At 55.5% G+C, this 14,427-nt stretch overlaps 1 protein-coding gene across 5 annotated transcripts in view; it reads left to right on the forward strand.

Moving 5' to 3' along the window:
• The first annotated feature begins 238 nt into the window (after positions 1-238).
• The window catches only part of SH2B3 (SH2B adaptor protein 3), a 37,446-nt gene continuing 23,257 nt past the window's right edge, over positions 239-14,427 (forward strand). The window contains exons 1-2 of one of the 5 annotated variants that reach the window (XM_064578386.1): positions 239-628; positions 11,132-11,923. In XM_064578386.1, coding sequence (XP_064434456.1) covers positions 11,159-11,923 — 765 coding nt within the window. In that variant the 5' untranslated portion in view covers positions 239-628; positions 11,132-11,158. The remainder of the gene's footprint in view (positions 629-11,131; positions 11,924-14,427) is intronic. The other 4 variants (XM_064578384.1, XM_064578385.1, XM_045887658.3 and 1 more) reach the window with 4 other exon arrangements.

Here is a 14,427-nt window from a genome sequence, read left to right on the forward strand (position 1 = left end):
GACATCGGGTGGGCGAGGTGTGGGCGTGGCTTGGCAGGGCCCGCCTCTCTCCGGGCTCGGCGTTTGAGACCCCAGGACCCGGTGAGCAGCGGCTGAGCAGGATTGATGGGCGGGGCCAGGTTAGGCCCCGCCCCCGAAGCAGTCCCCGCCGGCCGTGTGGTTCGCGGGCGGACAGGGGCGTGGTCTCCCGCGGCCCCGCCCATACTGGCCCCGCCCCTGTCGTGGCCGCCCTCCCCCGTCGGGCTCCGCTCGCACAGCCGGTTCCTCTTTACATAACGGCGCGAGGCGGCATGGGCTCGGGCCACCGCCTCCGCCCGGCCGCCCGCCCGGACTGTCGCGGCCCGTGGTGGCGACGGCGGCGGCAGCAGCAGCAAAGTTTCCCCGGCGGCGGCCCAGGGGCGCATCCTCCCGCAACTGTCAAGCGCTGGCGGCGGAAATGATGAGGTGCTGGCCATTTTCCGAGCCCGGGTTTCCTGCCTGAGCCCCGCTCGAGCGAGCCGCGAGCCAGGAGCCGGCGCGTGGGAGAGAACGCGCCCGGGGCGGGGGCCCGCCCGCCCCCTCGGGATTTCGGGGGGCCGGGGGCGCGCGACGCCATGGGCAGGCCGGGCCCGGACCCCCTCTCTTTCAGGTAAGCCCGCCGTTCCCGGTGCTCCCTCCTCCGGGGCTGGGAGGGCTCTAATGGGGGAAGAGGAGGCCCCCTGTCCGGTTCTGCCCGGTGTCTGCGCACTCCCACAACAGCCTGAAATACTGTCCTGCCCCTGACCCGGATGGGGTGTTCAGGGGCGGCCCTTCTCCAGCTCCTGCGACACCCTCCCAGCCGACACCCCCACCCACACACGTGTTGGGGATGTAATAGGGGAGGCCGTGGGGAAGGCGCTGATAGGGTATGGTTAATGCCCGCAGTTAATGCCCCTTAAAGTAGACCAGTCAGTCAGGGCAGCAGTCCCCCTCAACTTGTGCGTGGTGAGGAGGGGTCCAGGGTCAAGCGCTTGGGGTACTTTGAAAGTGAAAGTAGTCAAACGGAGGCTGTGAGGTTGGAAGAGCCCTCTGGGAGTGGGGCCACCTGTCCCTCCCCACTCTCCCAGCCCAAGCCATGTGGCTATGAGTGTTATCTCTGGATTCTAGAAGCCCCTCTCCACACCCCACACCTCAGCGGTGGGCCAGGCCAGGTGCCCCCAAGTCACTGAGTTTGGGGTTTCACAAGGGTTCAAGGGTCCCAGAGCACAGTTCTCTTTGAGCTGGTGCCCTCACACCCCAGACCTGGAGCCCAGGTGAATCCTCCCATCCAAAAATAAGGGGGGATGGGAGTGGTATTGCCTTATAGGTCAGCATGGCTGGGAGGGCAATGTCAGAGGCCTTTAATGCTTGGTGGAGAAATCCCCTCCCTTCCCTCCCTCTGACTATGGGGGCTTTTGGGATGATGGGGACTGCATTTGAGGAACTGGGGAGGGGGGGTCTGCCTGCCTGTCCTGCTTTTTTTTTTTTTTCTTTAATTTCCTCATTCTCCTGTTTCTCTTCCCCATTCCCGGCCACTATGATGTAGGTGAGGAGGTCACTGCCTGCAGCTGGAGGCCTCCAGGGAGGGGCATGGCCAGGCCTGACTGAGTGGGAGGAAGTGAAATTGGGCTGCGGGTGGGGGCTCCGGAGCAGAGGGCCTGGCAAGGCGATGTCTGCAGGGCCAAGGTCCAGCTTTGGGAGCAGGAGGGGCTGAGATCTGACCCCCACGCCCCTCGCCTGGGAGAGGAGCATCCCCTGACACCCACCAGCTGCCAGGCTCAGCTAGGGCAGCCAGCCCATCCTGCCTCCCCGTTTATAATCCAGCCGCAGGGCCCCTGCCAGGCAATGGGCACATGGGTCTCCAGGGCTGTGGGCGCGAGTCATGTCTGGCTTTCCCATCACTGACCTGGCTGTCAGAGCGGAAACAGCTCTGCAGGCTCCCTGGGGCTGCGGGGGCTGGAGACCCAGCCCAAATTGGGGGAGAGCAGGCAGAGGCCGCCTGGGCGGGTTGGGGTCAGCAGATGAGAGGCCAGGGCCCGCTTGGGAAGTTGGAAGGGTTTTTAATACACTTTTTCTGAGCCTTTTCCCACAACGCTCCTCTGGGAGGGAAAATCCTTCTGAGCCAAAGGGTGAACATTCCTAGAACTTGTGTGAGTCCCTGTGGACCACAGAGCCAGCCAGCTGGGAAGGGGCTGGACTGAAGTACCAGCTGCTGGGGTTTGAGGACCTGCAGGGGCTCAGCATAGGTCCCATGCTCCTACGGCTTCTGTCCAGCTGAGGACATGGGCAAGTGACACCTGTGAACCTCAGTTTCCCCCCATGTGAAATGGGATAATAACAGGTCTGTGGTAGGGATTTAATGAGCCAGTGTATGAAAAGCACCTGCTGCCTGGCAGAGAGAGGGTTAAATTACAGGTGGTGGTGGTGATTTTCTATCATTACCATCATTAGCGTGAGTTTGCTGGCTGCGGAATGCTTGTCCATCAGCATCCCTCGAGCACCTCCAGCATCTGTGCGGCTCTGGGGGGTCATGAGTCTTTGGGAGAAGAATTGCGAAGATGCAGGCAGGGTGAGGTGGGGGTGCTTCCTTGCTGTGAGGCCTTGTTTAACCGTCCCTCTCAGTTTCCTCACCTGTCAAATGGATGTAATAAGAGTATCTAACTCTTAGGATCATTGGAACCATATGAGTGAATTTGCAAAGTGTTTAGAACATGTTGATCAGCAGTGGTAGTTGCAATAATGATAAGACTGTTATTTGCTGTGGATGTTAGCTCTGATTGTTCTCCTTCCTGATCCTCCCAACCCCCGTTCCTATGAACCCTGGGCTTGATCCTTCCTGATAGATAGAACTTTCTAGTACAAATCGGTTCTGTGGAACAATCCAGATATGGGGGTAGCCTGGGTCCAGCAGGCACAGGGTAGCCCTGCAGCAGTTCAGCCTTTGGGGGCCCTTGGATATCTTGGTCAAGCCGTGTTACCCCAGGACACCCTCCATCTCCTGGATGGAGCCTCCCCAAGGGCAGAGGGGGTAGGGCTGGAGGCACTTGGAGAGACCTCCCAGTCCGACGCACCCCACGTTTGCGGGGGGGTGGGTGGAGATATACATAAACCACTCAGTGCTGGGCCTCACCTGACAATAATAGATGATATTATTATTAATATTATTAAATGAGATGCCTCTCCTGTTAAATTCCCACTTCTCCCTGGTAGCAACATGGGTTTGGAGCCAAATCCAGGATCTGCCAGGTTCTAACTGTGAGGCCTAGGGCAAATTATCTGACCTCTCTGGACCTCATCTACTCAATGGGGACCAAGAGTCCCAGCCTCTCTGGGGTATATGAGCCTGTGTGTAAGCCTCATACATATGGAGTGTATGAGCCTGGCCCAGTGTAGGGACTTGAACTGTGTTGGCCGTAATTGCTATGGCTCTGGGCCCCTGGCCTTGTCCCTTAACCTCTGAGCTCCACTATCCTCCTCTATGACATGGGAGTACTAATGACTGCACGATAGGATTGTGTTGAAAAGAGGCATGCATAATGCCTGGCATGCAGTCAGTGCTCAATAAGTGTGCAGGGCTCAACTAGTGCCCCAGAGGGGGCTAGCACTTAATTGCCAGGTTTCCTGGGAAAATGGTCCCAAGGGCCCCCCCTCCGCCTGCCCCCCGGGGGTTCAGCATCTTTGGCTGGGTGGGGCAGGAAGCTGCTTCCATCTGGCAGATGGGCGAAGCCTGCCTTGGAGTCCAGAGGTGTAATACAAGTTTCTTGTTCCCAGCCAGACCCTGTTCCCAGCTACCCGCCCTCCCTGAGGAAACTGAGGCGGGCAGTCTGCCCGGGGGAAGTGACTCAGCTGGGGTCACTCGCTGAGTCAGGCCTAATTGGACCCAGGAGCCCTGCGCCCCAGCTCCCTAGCTTCCGGGGGCCTGCAGTCCCTTGGAAACTGGGCAGGTCCAAAGGCCACAGCGGGACACCGGCTCACTTGGGCCCTGACCCCTGGGCAGCCACCATTCCTCAGCCAGGGCTCCAAGGTCCCACTGGCCACCACTGGGCTTCTCGACCTGGTAGTCTTCTTCCCAGTAGGGGCAAGGGGCACTTCCCCAGGAGAGCAAGTCCTCCTGGTGTCTCCCGGCCCCGCCCCGACCGGAAACCCAGCAGCTGAGCAGATGGCTGGAAGATTTTTCCTCCCACGCCACCCTGTCAGGGGTCGGCGAGGGGGGCCAGGCTGCAGGCTTCCTTGTGAGCCAGGCCGGGAGCCCCTGGGGGCCTGCCCGGATGTGGGCCCCCACCCCGGTTGGTGGGGGTTGGAGGCTGCCTCTGCCCCATGTGTCCCCAGGGAGGCTTGGGAGGGAGGAAGTCTATGCCCTGCTCACCGGGAGCTGACTCACAGGGTGCCTGATGGAGGTGCTGGCCTTGTGGAGGTGGAGCACTGGAAATGTGGTTGGGGGAGAGGGTCACAAAAGAGGGCCTTTGGCAAGAATATGCCCTCTGAGAGCTGGCCCTCTGTGTCCTCTCACAGAGAAGGCGAGGAGTGTGGGGAGAGGTTCACCCTTCCTGACACGGCAAAGCACCATTGCAGGGTGCAGGGCTCGCTGAGGGTCTCCCCCCACCCCCCGCAGAGTCTCACCCTTCTCTCCTCAACTCAGGGGCAGTGAAAATAAGTCACGTGTGGGGATGGGGGGGCGGGCTGGGGCTGGCGAGTCCTGCCCATTCTTGGGGGGATAGTCCCTGGCTTTCTCCTGAAGCCTAGCTGGGTAGGTGGTCGGGGTGTCAGGCTGGGCATGGGGACAGAGGAAGCTGGAGGACATTTCCTGTTCTGGCAGACTGTGCCAGCCTGATAAATGTCCCTGGGCACTAGGTGACCCTAGAGAGGGTGCATCAGGACTCCATTGACTGCCCAGTGATCTAGAGCAGAACCTACCTCTCAGCCTCCCCAGGACTTCAGAACCTTCACTCCCTACTTCCCATGGGCTTCTCCACAGTTTAGACAGCCTGAATGGTGTGAAAGGGCAGTGGGCTGATTGCCAGGCTGTGTGTGTTGGAATCCCCCCCAACTCTCTGGGCTTCCTTGGGCAGAGGGTCTGGGTGCTGGAGAAGTTGGTGCTGTAGGTGGGAAAAGTTGAAATGCTTGCTGTGGCCTGTAGTCAACCTGGAGGCCTCCCTGGAGGAGGTGTCTCCCTCTGAAGGTATGGGACTTCCTGCCCAAACATCTGTGAGTTGGGGCCAGGGGAAGCTGTGGACCTGGGGGAGGATGGAAGCTCTGGACTGGCTCATTTTAACTTCATTTACCACAATTTAAACTATCCTCCCCAAGCCTTGGCAGGTGGAATTCCACAGGTGGGTAAAGGCCTTCTCCACACCTGGGCCTGATAATTAAATGGGAAATGTTAGCTTCCCCAGGTTACATTGTTACCCAGGGTAATTGGATAGAGGAGGGGCTGAGGAGCCCCAGTCTCTGGAGTCATGGGTTAGAGTGGGCTCCACAGCTCAGATTCTCTGCTTAGAGTCAGGATTTCCAGCTGTTCAGTGCCTCATTTCTCTCCGACTTGGTAGAGGCTCTAGGGCCCCTTAGGATGGATATGCTTGAACAGAGGACACCAAGCTTGGGCTAAGGCTTTAAGGCCCTCACCAGGTTGCCCTTAGCAGGCACTCTGGTGGACACAGTTGTTTTGAACTTGGGGTCCCAAGAGGCAGATCCACCCCCACTCTGGCCCGGGGCCCTAGGATGGGCATGGAGACAGCGATCTCCTTGTGTTTGCTGTGGGGACTTGGGGGGAAGGGGGGTGCCAGGATTCGACCTTCCTGTTCCACATAACATCATCCTTGTCCCTCACCCCACTGTGGGATTTGGGAAATGCTGGAGCCCCTCCTCCACACACATAGCTGGGAACTCCCTGCCCCAGAAGCCCAAGCTGATCAGGTGGGAGGGACTCTGTACATGTGCAGGCCCCTCTGTGAATCCGTTCATCCCTTAGGCCACCCAGGCTTCCAGTGCTCTGGTAGGTGGGGGGAGGGGAGAAGAGGGAGGAGGGGGCCGATAGAAGTGCCCCAAAGACCCCCCTACTTATATCCCCCAGCCTCAACTTAGAAGTTCCTGGGAACCCTCAGGTGATTAATAAATGCTTTCTGCTAAGAGCTTTTCAGGCCCTAATCCCACAGTTGGTGTGATCTGATCAATTGCTTAGCATATAGTAAGTGTTCAATAAATGGCTACCACCTGGGCTGAGGCCCAAGAAGGGGACCACCTTCCTGCCGCCTGGCTGCCCGCCCAGCCAGGAAACCTCCGAGGCACGCCCCCTCCCCGACGTGGGCCACAGCTGAGTGCTCAGTGCTGTGACTGGTGATTTCCTGCCTGGAGCAGCGTCTCCCCTGAGAAGGCCTTTTGTTCAAGCTCCCTTGACGCTCCCTGCTGGCCCAGCCCGCAAGGCCAGGCTCCCCCTGTGGCTTCTGTGACCTGAGGCCTGAAATTCTCTGGAGTGGGTGCTCCTCTCTGCTAACAATAATAGTAATAAAATAGCAACAGCCCCTTGTTTGTTGAGCCCAGGGTCCAGCACCCCACAGACCTCCGTCCTCAGAATGCTCCTAGTGAATGCCAAGAGCTGAACACTGGCCCATTTTACAGAGGGGCACACAGGCTCAGAGAGACAAGTCCCCTCTTCTGCACCACAGAGTGAAGAAGTGGCAGAGGCAGGATGCGATCCCAGGTTTGGTTGGTAGCTCAGACTCAAGAGCTCATCTGGGTGGTGGGGAGATCCCAGTGGGTTTCTCAGAGCCTCACAGCCCTTCTGTTTGTCCATGTCGGTCGGGAGCATAACTCCAAGAGCATGACTATCACCCGCAGCCGGCCTCAAACCCAGCAGTTCATTAATTCATACAGGTAATATTTCTGACCAGGCCTTGGGGGTGAGCAGGAGTGAGATGGCCTCTTGGCCTTCCAGGGGCAAACAGCCCTGGTTGAGGGCACAGGGCAGTGAGCAGTTCTAATCCCAGCTCTACGCCTCACTGGCCGTGGGGCTGTGGGCAGGCTATTCTTCCCATGCCCTGGCTTTTTTACCTATAAAATGGACATATTGATAAGACTCCTCTCTACCCTCCAGTGGAGATTAAACTAGTGAATATATATGCAAAGTGTTTAGCACAGAGCAGGGCATATAGAAAGCCAGAAATAGTGTCATTTATTAGTTTTGTTTTTAAAATTGTATTTCTAAAATTGAGATATGGTTGGGACGCCTGGGTGGCTCAGTTGATTAAGCATTTGCCTTCAGCTCAGGCCATGATCTCAGGGTCCTGGGATCGAACCCCGCATCGGGCTCCCTGCTTGGCGGAGAGGCTGTTTCTCCCTCTTCCTCTGCCTGCCACTCCCCCTGCTTGTGCTGAAGCTTAAGCAATAAAATAAAATTGAGATATGATGGACATACCTTAGTTTCAGGTATACAGCATAAAAACTAGACCTCCTGTGATCATTTTACAATGTATAAAAATGTGGAATCATTGTTTTTAAACTTGTACCCTGTGGCTGTTTTCCTGACCACCTGGTGCGTTAGGGACCTGGACAGAGGGGCTAATGCCTCCTGACTCCCATAGGATCTGAATGAGAAGTTTATGTCCCTCCTCTGGATCTCACTCCTTTGTTCATTATACATGAGGAAAGTGAATCTTCCTCATGGTGTGCATTCAGGCACTGATCAGGCATTTTGGGGGTGGCTTCTGTGGGGGTTTCTATTGCCAGCAATGGGACCTCCCCGTACTTCAGTTTTTCCATCTGTAAAATGGGAGCAATTATAGGCCCAACTTCCTAGGGCTGTCATGAAGCCTGGGAGAGTTAATGCTTTGCAAAAGCAGTTCGAAGAACGCCTGATGTCTAGCAAGTGCTTGGTACATGCTGTTCTTCTGATGGGGGAACTGGAGTAGGAGGTGTGGTGAGGAGGGCTGCCAGCCATCACCTGGGCAGTGGGGAAGCACAGAGCCGGCGCACTGTTCTAGGAAGCCTCCTGCCAAGGTTGGGTCCTGCACTTGGGCATCGGGACTCCGGGGTGCCCATGAGGTGCGTTGGCCCAGTGAGAAGTGGTTGTAGGTGGGTGCTGGCCACCATGCGTCGTCTGCCAGAGGAGCCAGAGGGTGCAGATGCAGCTGACCTCCTGCATCCATCCATCCATTCATTCATTCAGTGGGCATTTATTGAACTCTTGCTGCGTGCTAGGAACTGGGGCTGGTGCAGGGAGCAGACTGTGAAGCTCACAGTCTGGTGGGAGATAGCCACTACTTTAAAAATCACAGCTGGGCTCCTGGGTGGCTCAGTCGTTAAGCGTCTGCCTTCGGCTCAGGTCGTGACCCCAGGGTCCTGGGATCAAGCGCCGCATCGGGCTCCCTGCTCGGCGGGAAGCCTGCTTCTCCCTCTCCCACTCCCCCTGCTTGTGTTCCCTCTCTCGCTGTGTCTCTCTCTGACAAATAAATAAATAAAATCTTTAAAAATAAAAAAAATAAAAATCACAGCTATTTTTTAAAAAAGATTTATTTATTTTAGAGAGAGGGAGTGAGCGCATATGGGGGGAGGGGCAGAGGGAGAGAATCTCAAGCAGACTCGATGGGGGGGGGGGGGCTCGATCTCACAACCCCGAGATCATGATCTGAGCTGAAATCAAGAGTCGGACGCTTAACTGACTGAGCCAGCCAGGCTTCCCTAAGTAATCCTAGCTATTGAACGTTAACTGTGACCAGTGTGCTGAAGGACAAGTTCAGTACTTGACTCGGTTGGTGGGCTCATGGAAGGCTTCTCGTGTGTGAAGTTGGAAGCCGACCGAGAGCGGGCAGGGCAGAGGGAACACCGAAGGCAAGGCCCAGAGGCTGCAGCTAGCACGAGTGGCGGCAGATCACACAGGGTCTCACAGGTGGGCAGGAGCTTGGGTCAGGAATCCGAGAGCTTTCTGGGCCCCCTAACCTGTGAGAACAGTGCTTGCCTCACCTGTGTGGAGGTGGGGGTGTGGCGTGGCCATGGGGTTAACTAAGGACAAATCACACACACATGCAGATAACACCCCCCACACACGCACGCACGCACCTTCACAGGTGCAGGGTGGTTTTCTTGGCCGAGGGCGGTGATCAAGGGCACATGTGGCTCCTCTCCCTTCCTTTCTGCCTGGCAGCTTTTATTGACTACTGTGTGCCAAGCGCTTACTGTGACTAGGTTTCCACCTTCCTCGCTGACGCAGACACTTACTCTGCACTGTCTGGGGTGTCCTGCAGTCACTGCAGGGTCGCCACCATGGCCTGGAGAGGGTACTGTCCTTGCAGCTGCCCTACAGGTCTGCCCCGCCCTGACCCTGCACAGGGTCACACAAATAGAAGGTGCCTGGGCAGTGGTGTGTGGGAGAAAGAACCTCAGTTTCCAGGTCCAGGTCTCCACCCTGAGTGCCTCTCAGGGACTCCTTGTAACCGTTTAATGAGCTGGATATGATGGTGCTCCGCATTTGACAGATAAGGAAACTGGGGTTTAGAGATGTCCAGTCAGGTGTCAGAGGTCACACAGCCTCTACATACGTGAATAGTGTAGCCCCAGGAGGGATTTGTGTCTGGTTCACTGCTGTATCCCCCAGGGCCTAGCACAGTGCCTGGCACAGAGTAGGCCCTCAGTAATAGTTTTTTATTGGGGTGCATGGTGGTGGAATGAGCAGCGATCATTACGGGGCCCCAAAAGGGGCCCAGGCCCAGACAGGCTTAGGTGGAAGGAAGGACGGTATTATTGATTGTAACTTAACTAGAGAGGTCCAGGGTTCAGCACCTCGGACAGCAGAGGGTAGGGGGCTTCTGCCATTTTGATTGTGGGGTGCCAAAGAAGGAGCCATAGGGGTGGGAGGAGAGGGAACCCCAGGTGCGATGGGTAGGCAAGGGTCTGCCTGTCCTGACATTCCCCCCACATTGGAGCGGGAAATACCTTTGCACTCCTTTGCGAGTCTTGTTAATTGATTCCTTTTTATTCATTGTTTTGTATTTTCACCAATGATACACTCTCATTTAATATTTAAATAGTAACAGCCAGCCTTTAGTAGGCTTTTCCTAAGTTCTTTTTTTTTTTTTTAAAGATTTTATTTATTTATTTGAGAGAGAGAGAATGAGAGACAGAGAGCATGAGAGGGAGGAGGGTCAGAGGGAGAAGCAGACTCGCTGCCAAGCAGGGAGCCCGATGTGGGACTCGATCCCGGGACTCCAGGATCATGACCTGAGCTGAAGGCAGTCACTTAACCAACTGAGCCACCCAGGCGCCCGCTTTTCCTAAGTTCTAACACGTTTATATTTATTAACTCAGTTAATCCTCATAGCACTCCTATAAGGCAGCTCCAATTGTGTTCTCCATTTTACAGATGGGGAAACTAAGGCAGAGAGAAGTCAGTAACTCACCCAAAGTCACATAACTAGTAAGGGGCGGTGCTGGCATTTGAACACAGGCTCTGTGTTCTTTACCATATTTTCTAGAGGCAAGTAGCAGCAGTATTCCTTGGTTACTGTTATCCCCAATCTGGTTCTGCCCCAGAGGTCACCACTGTTTCTGGCGGCTTTGCTCCAGCCACACCTTCTTGCCCACCACTTAAACACATTTACACGCACATAAAAATTGGTAATTTGGTTTTGTGTGTGTGCACGTAAATGGGATCACAGTCTGCACTGTTCCACGGTTTGCCTTGAGGATCTCCCTGGGGTGGTAGCGCAGACCTTCCTCTACCTTTTCTACTGCTGCAGAATATTCCAGTCTGCAGATGTACCACCGTTTGCTTTACCTGCCTCTGATGGGCATTTAAGTTGTATACACATCGAAGCGGAAAACATCTAGCAGGGGATTGTCTTGTACCTGCCTCTCTGCACATTGCAAGCAAGCATTCTCTTGAATACTTGAGAGTGGCATTCCTGGGTCTGAAATGGATCCTGCCAAGTTGCCCTCCAAAAAGGCCGTATCAGTTAACAGTGCTGGCAGCGTTGTCGGGGAGCGACCATTTCGCTGCACCTTCACCAGCACCGGGTATTATCGGTCACGTCCGATTTCTGACGTTGTGCCTGGTGCATAACCTGTCTTGCGGTGACGAGTTTAAGTAGTCGTTTGCTCACCTGCCTGCTCACTCCTTTGTCGCCCACCCCACCGTGTCTTTCAGCCTGGCCGCCCCACCTCGGTCTCCGCCATGAACGGACCCACCCTGCAGCCCTCCTCGGCCTCCTCCGCGTCCTCCCCGTCCCCGTCGGCAGCGTCGTCGCCGTCCCCGCGGGGCTGGAGCGAATTCTGCGAGCTGCACGCTGTGGCCGCGGCCCGGGAGCTGGCCCGGCAGTACTGGGTCTTCGCGCGCGAGCACCCGCACCACGCGCCGCTGCGCGCCGAGCTCGTGTCGCTGCAGTTCACCGACCTCTTCCAGCGCTACTTCTGCCGCGAGGTGCGCGAGGGCTGGGCGCCCGGGCCGCCGGGGTCCCGGGCCGCGCCGCCCGCTCGCGACTACCGGGACACGGGCCGCGGGCCCCCGGCCAAAGCCGAGGCGGCCCCGGCCGAGTCGGGCCCGGGTCCCGCCGCCCCCGCGCTGCCCAAGGCCCGCAGCTCGGAGGAGCTGGCCCCGCCGCGGCCGTCCGCCGCCTGCACCTTCCAGCACCTGCGCCACAGCCTCCGCCACATCCTGCGCCGCGGCTCCGCCGGGGAGCTGCCCGCCGCCCCCGGGGCCGCGGGGGAGGCGGGCGAGGGCCCGGCCCGGGCCGGCCTGGCCAGGAAGCTCCTGCCCTGGAGCCTGGCGCGTGAGCCGCCGCCCGAGGCCCTCAAGGAGGCGGCGCTGCGCTACAGCCTGGCGGACGAGGCGTCCATGGACAGCGGGGCGCGCTGGCAGCGGGGGCGGCTGGCGCTGCGGCGCGCCCGGGGCCCCGACGGCGGCGCGGACCGCGTGCTGGAGCTCTTCGACCCGCCCAAGGTAAGCTCCCCGCGCGACAGCCCTGCGGGCGGCCGCACAGCACCCGGAGGAAAGCGTGCCTTTTAAAAAGTGAAGAGTTTCTTTTAGGCCATTTAGGTTTGCGGAGAGGTTGCCGAGATGGCCCAGGGGTCCCTCGCACGCCACACGCAGCCTTGCCATGTGAGCATCTTTCGTTACTGCGTGCATTGGCATAACCCAGGCACCAGCGCTGGCCACGAGTGTTAAGGACACTCCGCGTGGTCTTTGGATTTTGCTGGTTTCCCCTAATACTGCTTTTCTGTTCCAGCATGTACCATATTAGATTCGGCTGTCATGTCTCTTTAGGGGCTTAATGGCTTTGACAGGTTCTCAGGCTTTCCTTGTTTCCCATGACAGTTTTGAGGAGTACCCGCCAGGGATTGTGTAGAAAGTCCAGAGACACCGTATATGGGCATCATGTGGGCTGTGACAGGGCGGTCCAGGTCCTTGACAACCCTGACCCAGATGGACCACGACAAATAGGGGTCATGGGTTTTTCTAGAGGGTTCAAAACTGTCATTTTGATTCCTTTGCATGTCTCATGATTTGTGGATGTCCATTTTCAAGTGTTAAAAATTCTGTGTGTTCCTTTTTTGACAACTTAATTCAGCTCTGCAGATGAGGCTGGAGGGTCAAGGTGTTCCAAACACCTGACAAGCTCTATCTTTGACTCAGGTGTATCAAGTTGCTGGGACCGTGTGGCTTTCATTTAATTCCTTTCTCGTTCTGTTATGCTGCTAGAGAGTGAGCAAAGCAGATGTGATCCTGGCCCGGGGAGGGTCACAGTCTGAATGGAAGAGACTTAGTTATTCATTCACTTAACAGATATTTATTGAGCACCTACAGTGTCCAGATAGATGCTGATGCTGGGGACCTGGCATCTTAGTGGGAGCTACTGAGGAATAAACCTACAACTGAACATGGAATTATAAATTCTACACGCTGTTCTAAAGGAAGAGCAATGGGGCTTCTGGGAGTATCACTGAGGGGCCCCAATTTGGTGGTTGGGATAGGGTGTTGCCAAAGAATCCTCTTGTGTGAAGTAACCTTTAAACTTCAGCACCGTGTCCCACGCATACACAGCAGTGGGTGTGTGATTCGGAAGCGTCACAAGTATTGCTATGTTTGCACACGCCCAAGTGACCCAGCACCCAGGGGGCTCCCTCCCGCCTCCTCCATGTCAGTAGCCCCAGCCACCCCCTCCTCCCACTGACTCCTACTCCACGGATTACGTTTCTCTGTTCTTGAACTTCATACAAATGGAATCACGCAGCATGTTGCTTTTGCTCAGCAGAATGTCGTAGGGACTTGTTCATGCTCTCATGTGCATCAGTAGCTGGTTTGTATGGATGGACCGCAAGTAGCGTATCCATCCGCCTGTTGATGGATATTTGGATTGTTTCTACTTTGGGACTCTTATGAATAATGCTGTTATGAAATTTGGGTATAGTTCTTTGTGTGGACATGTGCGTCCATTTGTCTCAGGGAGATTCCTAGAGGCCTTGCTAGGTCATATGGTAAGTGCATATTTATAAGAACCTTCTATATTTTTTCCAAAGTGGCTGCATGATCTTATGTCCCCACCAGCAGTGTATGAGAGTCTTTTTCCATTTCACCCCTGCTAGTGGATGTGTACTGGTTTCTCACTGCGGCTTTAATTTGCATTTCCCTGATGACTCATGAGGTAAAGCACCTTTTCATTTGTTTATTGGCCACTGGAATTAACGCTTTTGTGATGTGCTTGTTATTTTTATTGAGTTTTCTGTTCTTATAGGAGTTTTTATATATGCTGGATTGTAAATATCATCTCCAACTCCGTGGGTTGCCTTTTTTCTTCTTTAATGGAATCTTTTCATGAACAGAAGTTCTTAATTTTAAGTCCAGGTTATCAGTTGCTTTCCTTTATAGTTACTGCTTTTTGTGTCCAGTTTAAGAAAACTTTGCCTACCCAGTTTCATGAAGATCTTTCTTGTCTTTTCTTCTGGAAGCTTTATTTTTGGGCCTTCACATTTTGGACCAAGATCCATCTCGAATTAGTTTTTATGTATGGTGTGAGGTAGGGGTCATAATTCTTCCAGTTGTTCCAGCACGATTTGCTGATGTGACCATTTCTTCTCTATCAGATTGCAATGCTGCTTTTATCCTAAATCCAGTGTCCACTGGTGTGCTTCTGGAAGACTCTCCCTTCTGTCCCCTTGGCCCATGTGTCTGTCCTTAGGCCAACACCACACTGTGCTAATTGCCAAAGTTTCATAGTGAGCCTTGAGCTGGTGACTTTTGGACCACAGTCTTAATCCTGAGTGAAGAATCTCTCAGTGTCAGGGTGCCTGGCTGACTCAGTCGGTAGAGCATGTGACTCTTGATCTCGGGGTTGTGAGTTCAAGCCCCACTTTGGGTGCAGAGGTGACTTAAAAATTAAATCTTCAAAACAAAAAAAGAATCTCTCAGTGTTTTAGGCAGAGGGAACAGCACAGGCAAAGGTCCTG

Source organism: Mirounga angustirostris, unplaced genomic scaffold, assembly GCF_029215605.1.
Source record: "Mirounga angustirostris isolate CCGP_5_RB_7025 unplaced genomic scaffold, mMirAng1.0.hap1 SCAF_14, whole genome shotgun sequence".
Classification (NCBI taxonomy): Eukaryota; Metazoa; Chordata; class Mammalia; order Carnivora; family Phocidae; genus Mirounga; species Mirounga angustirostris.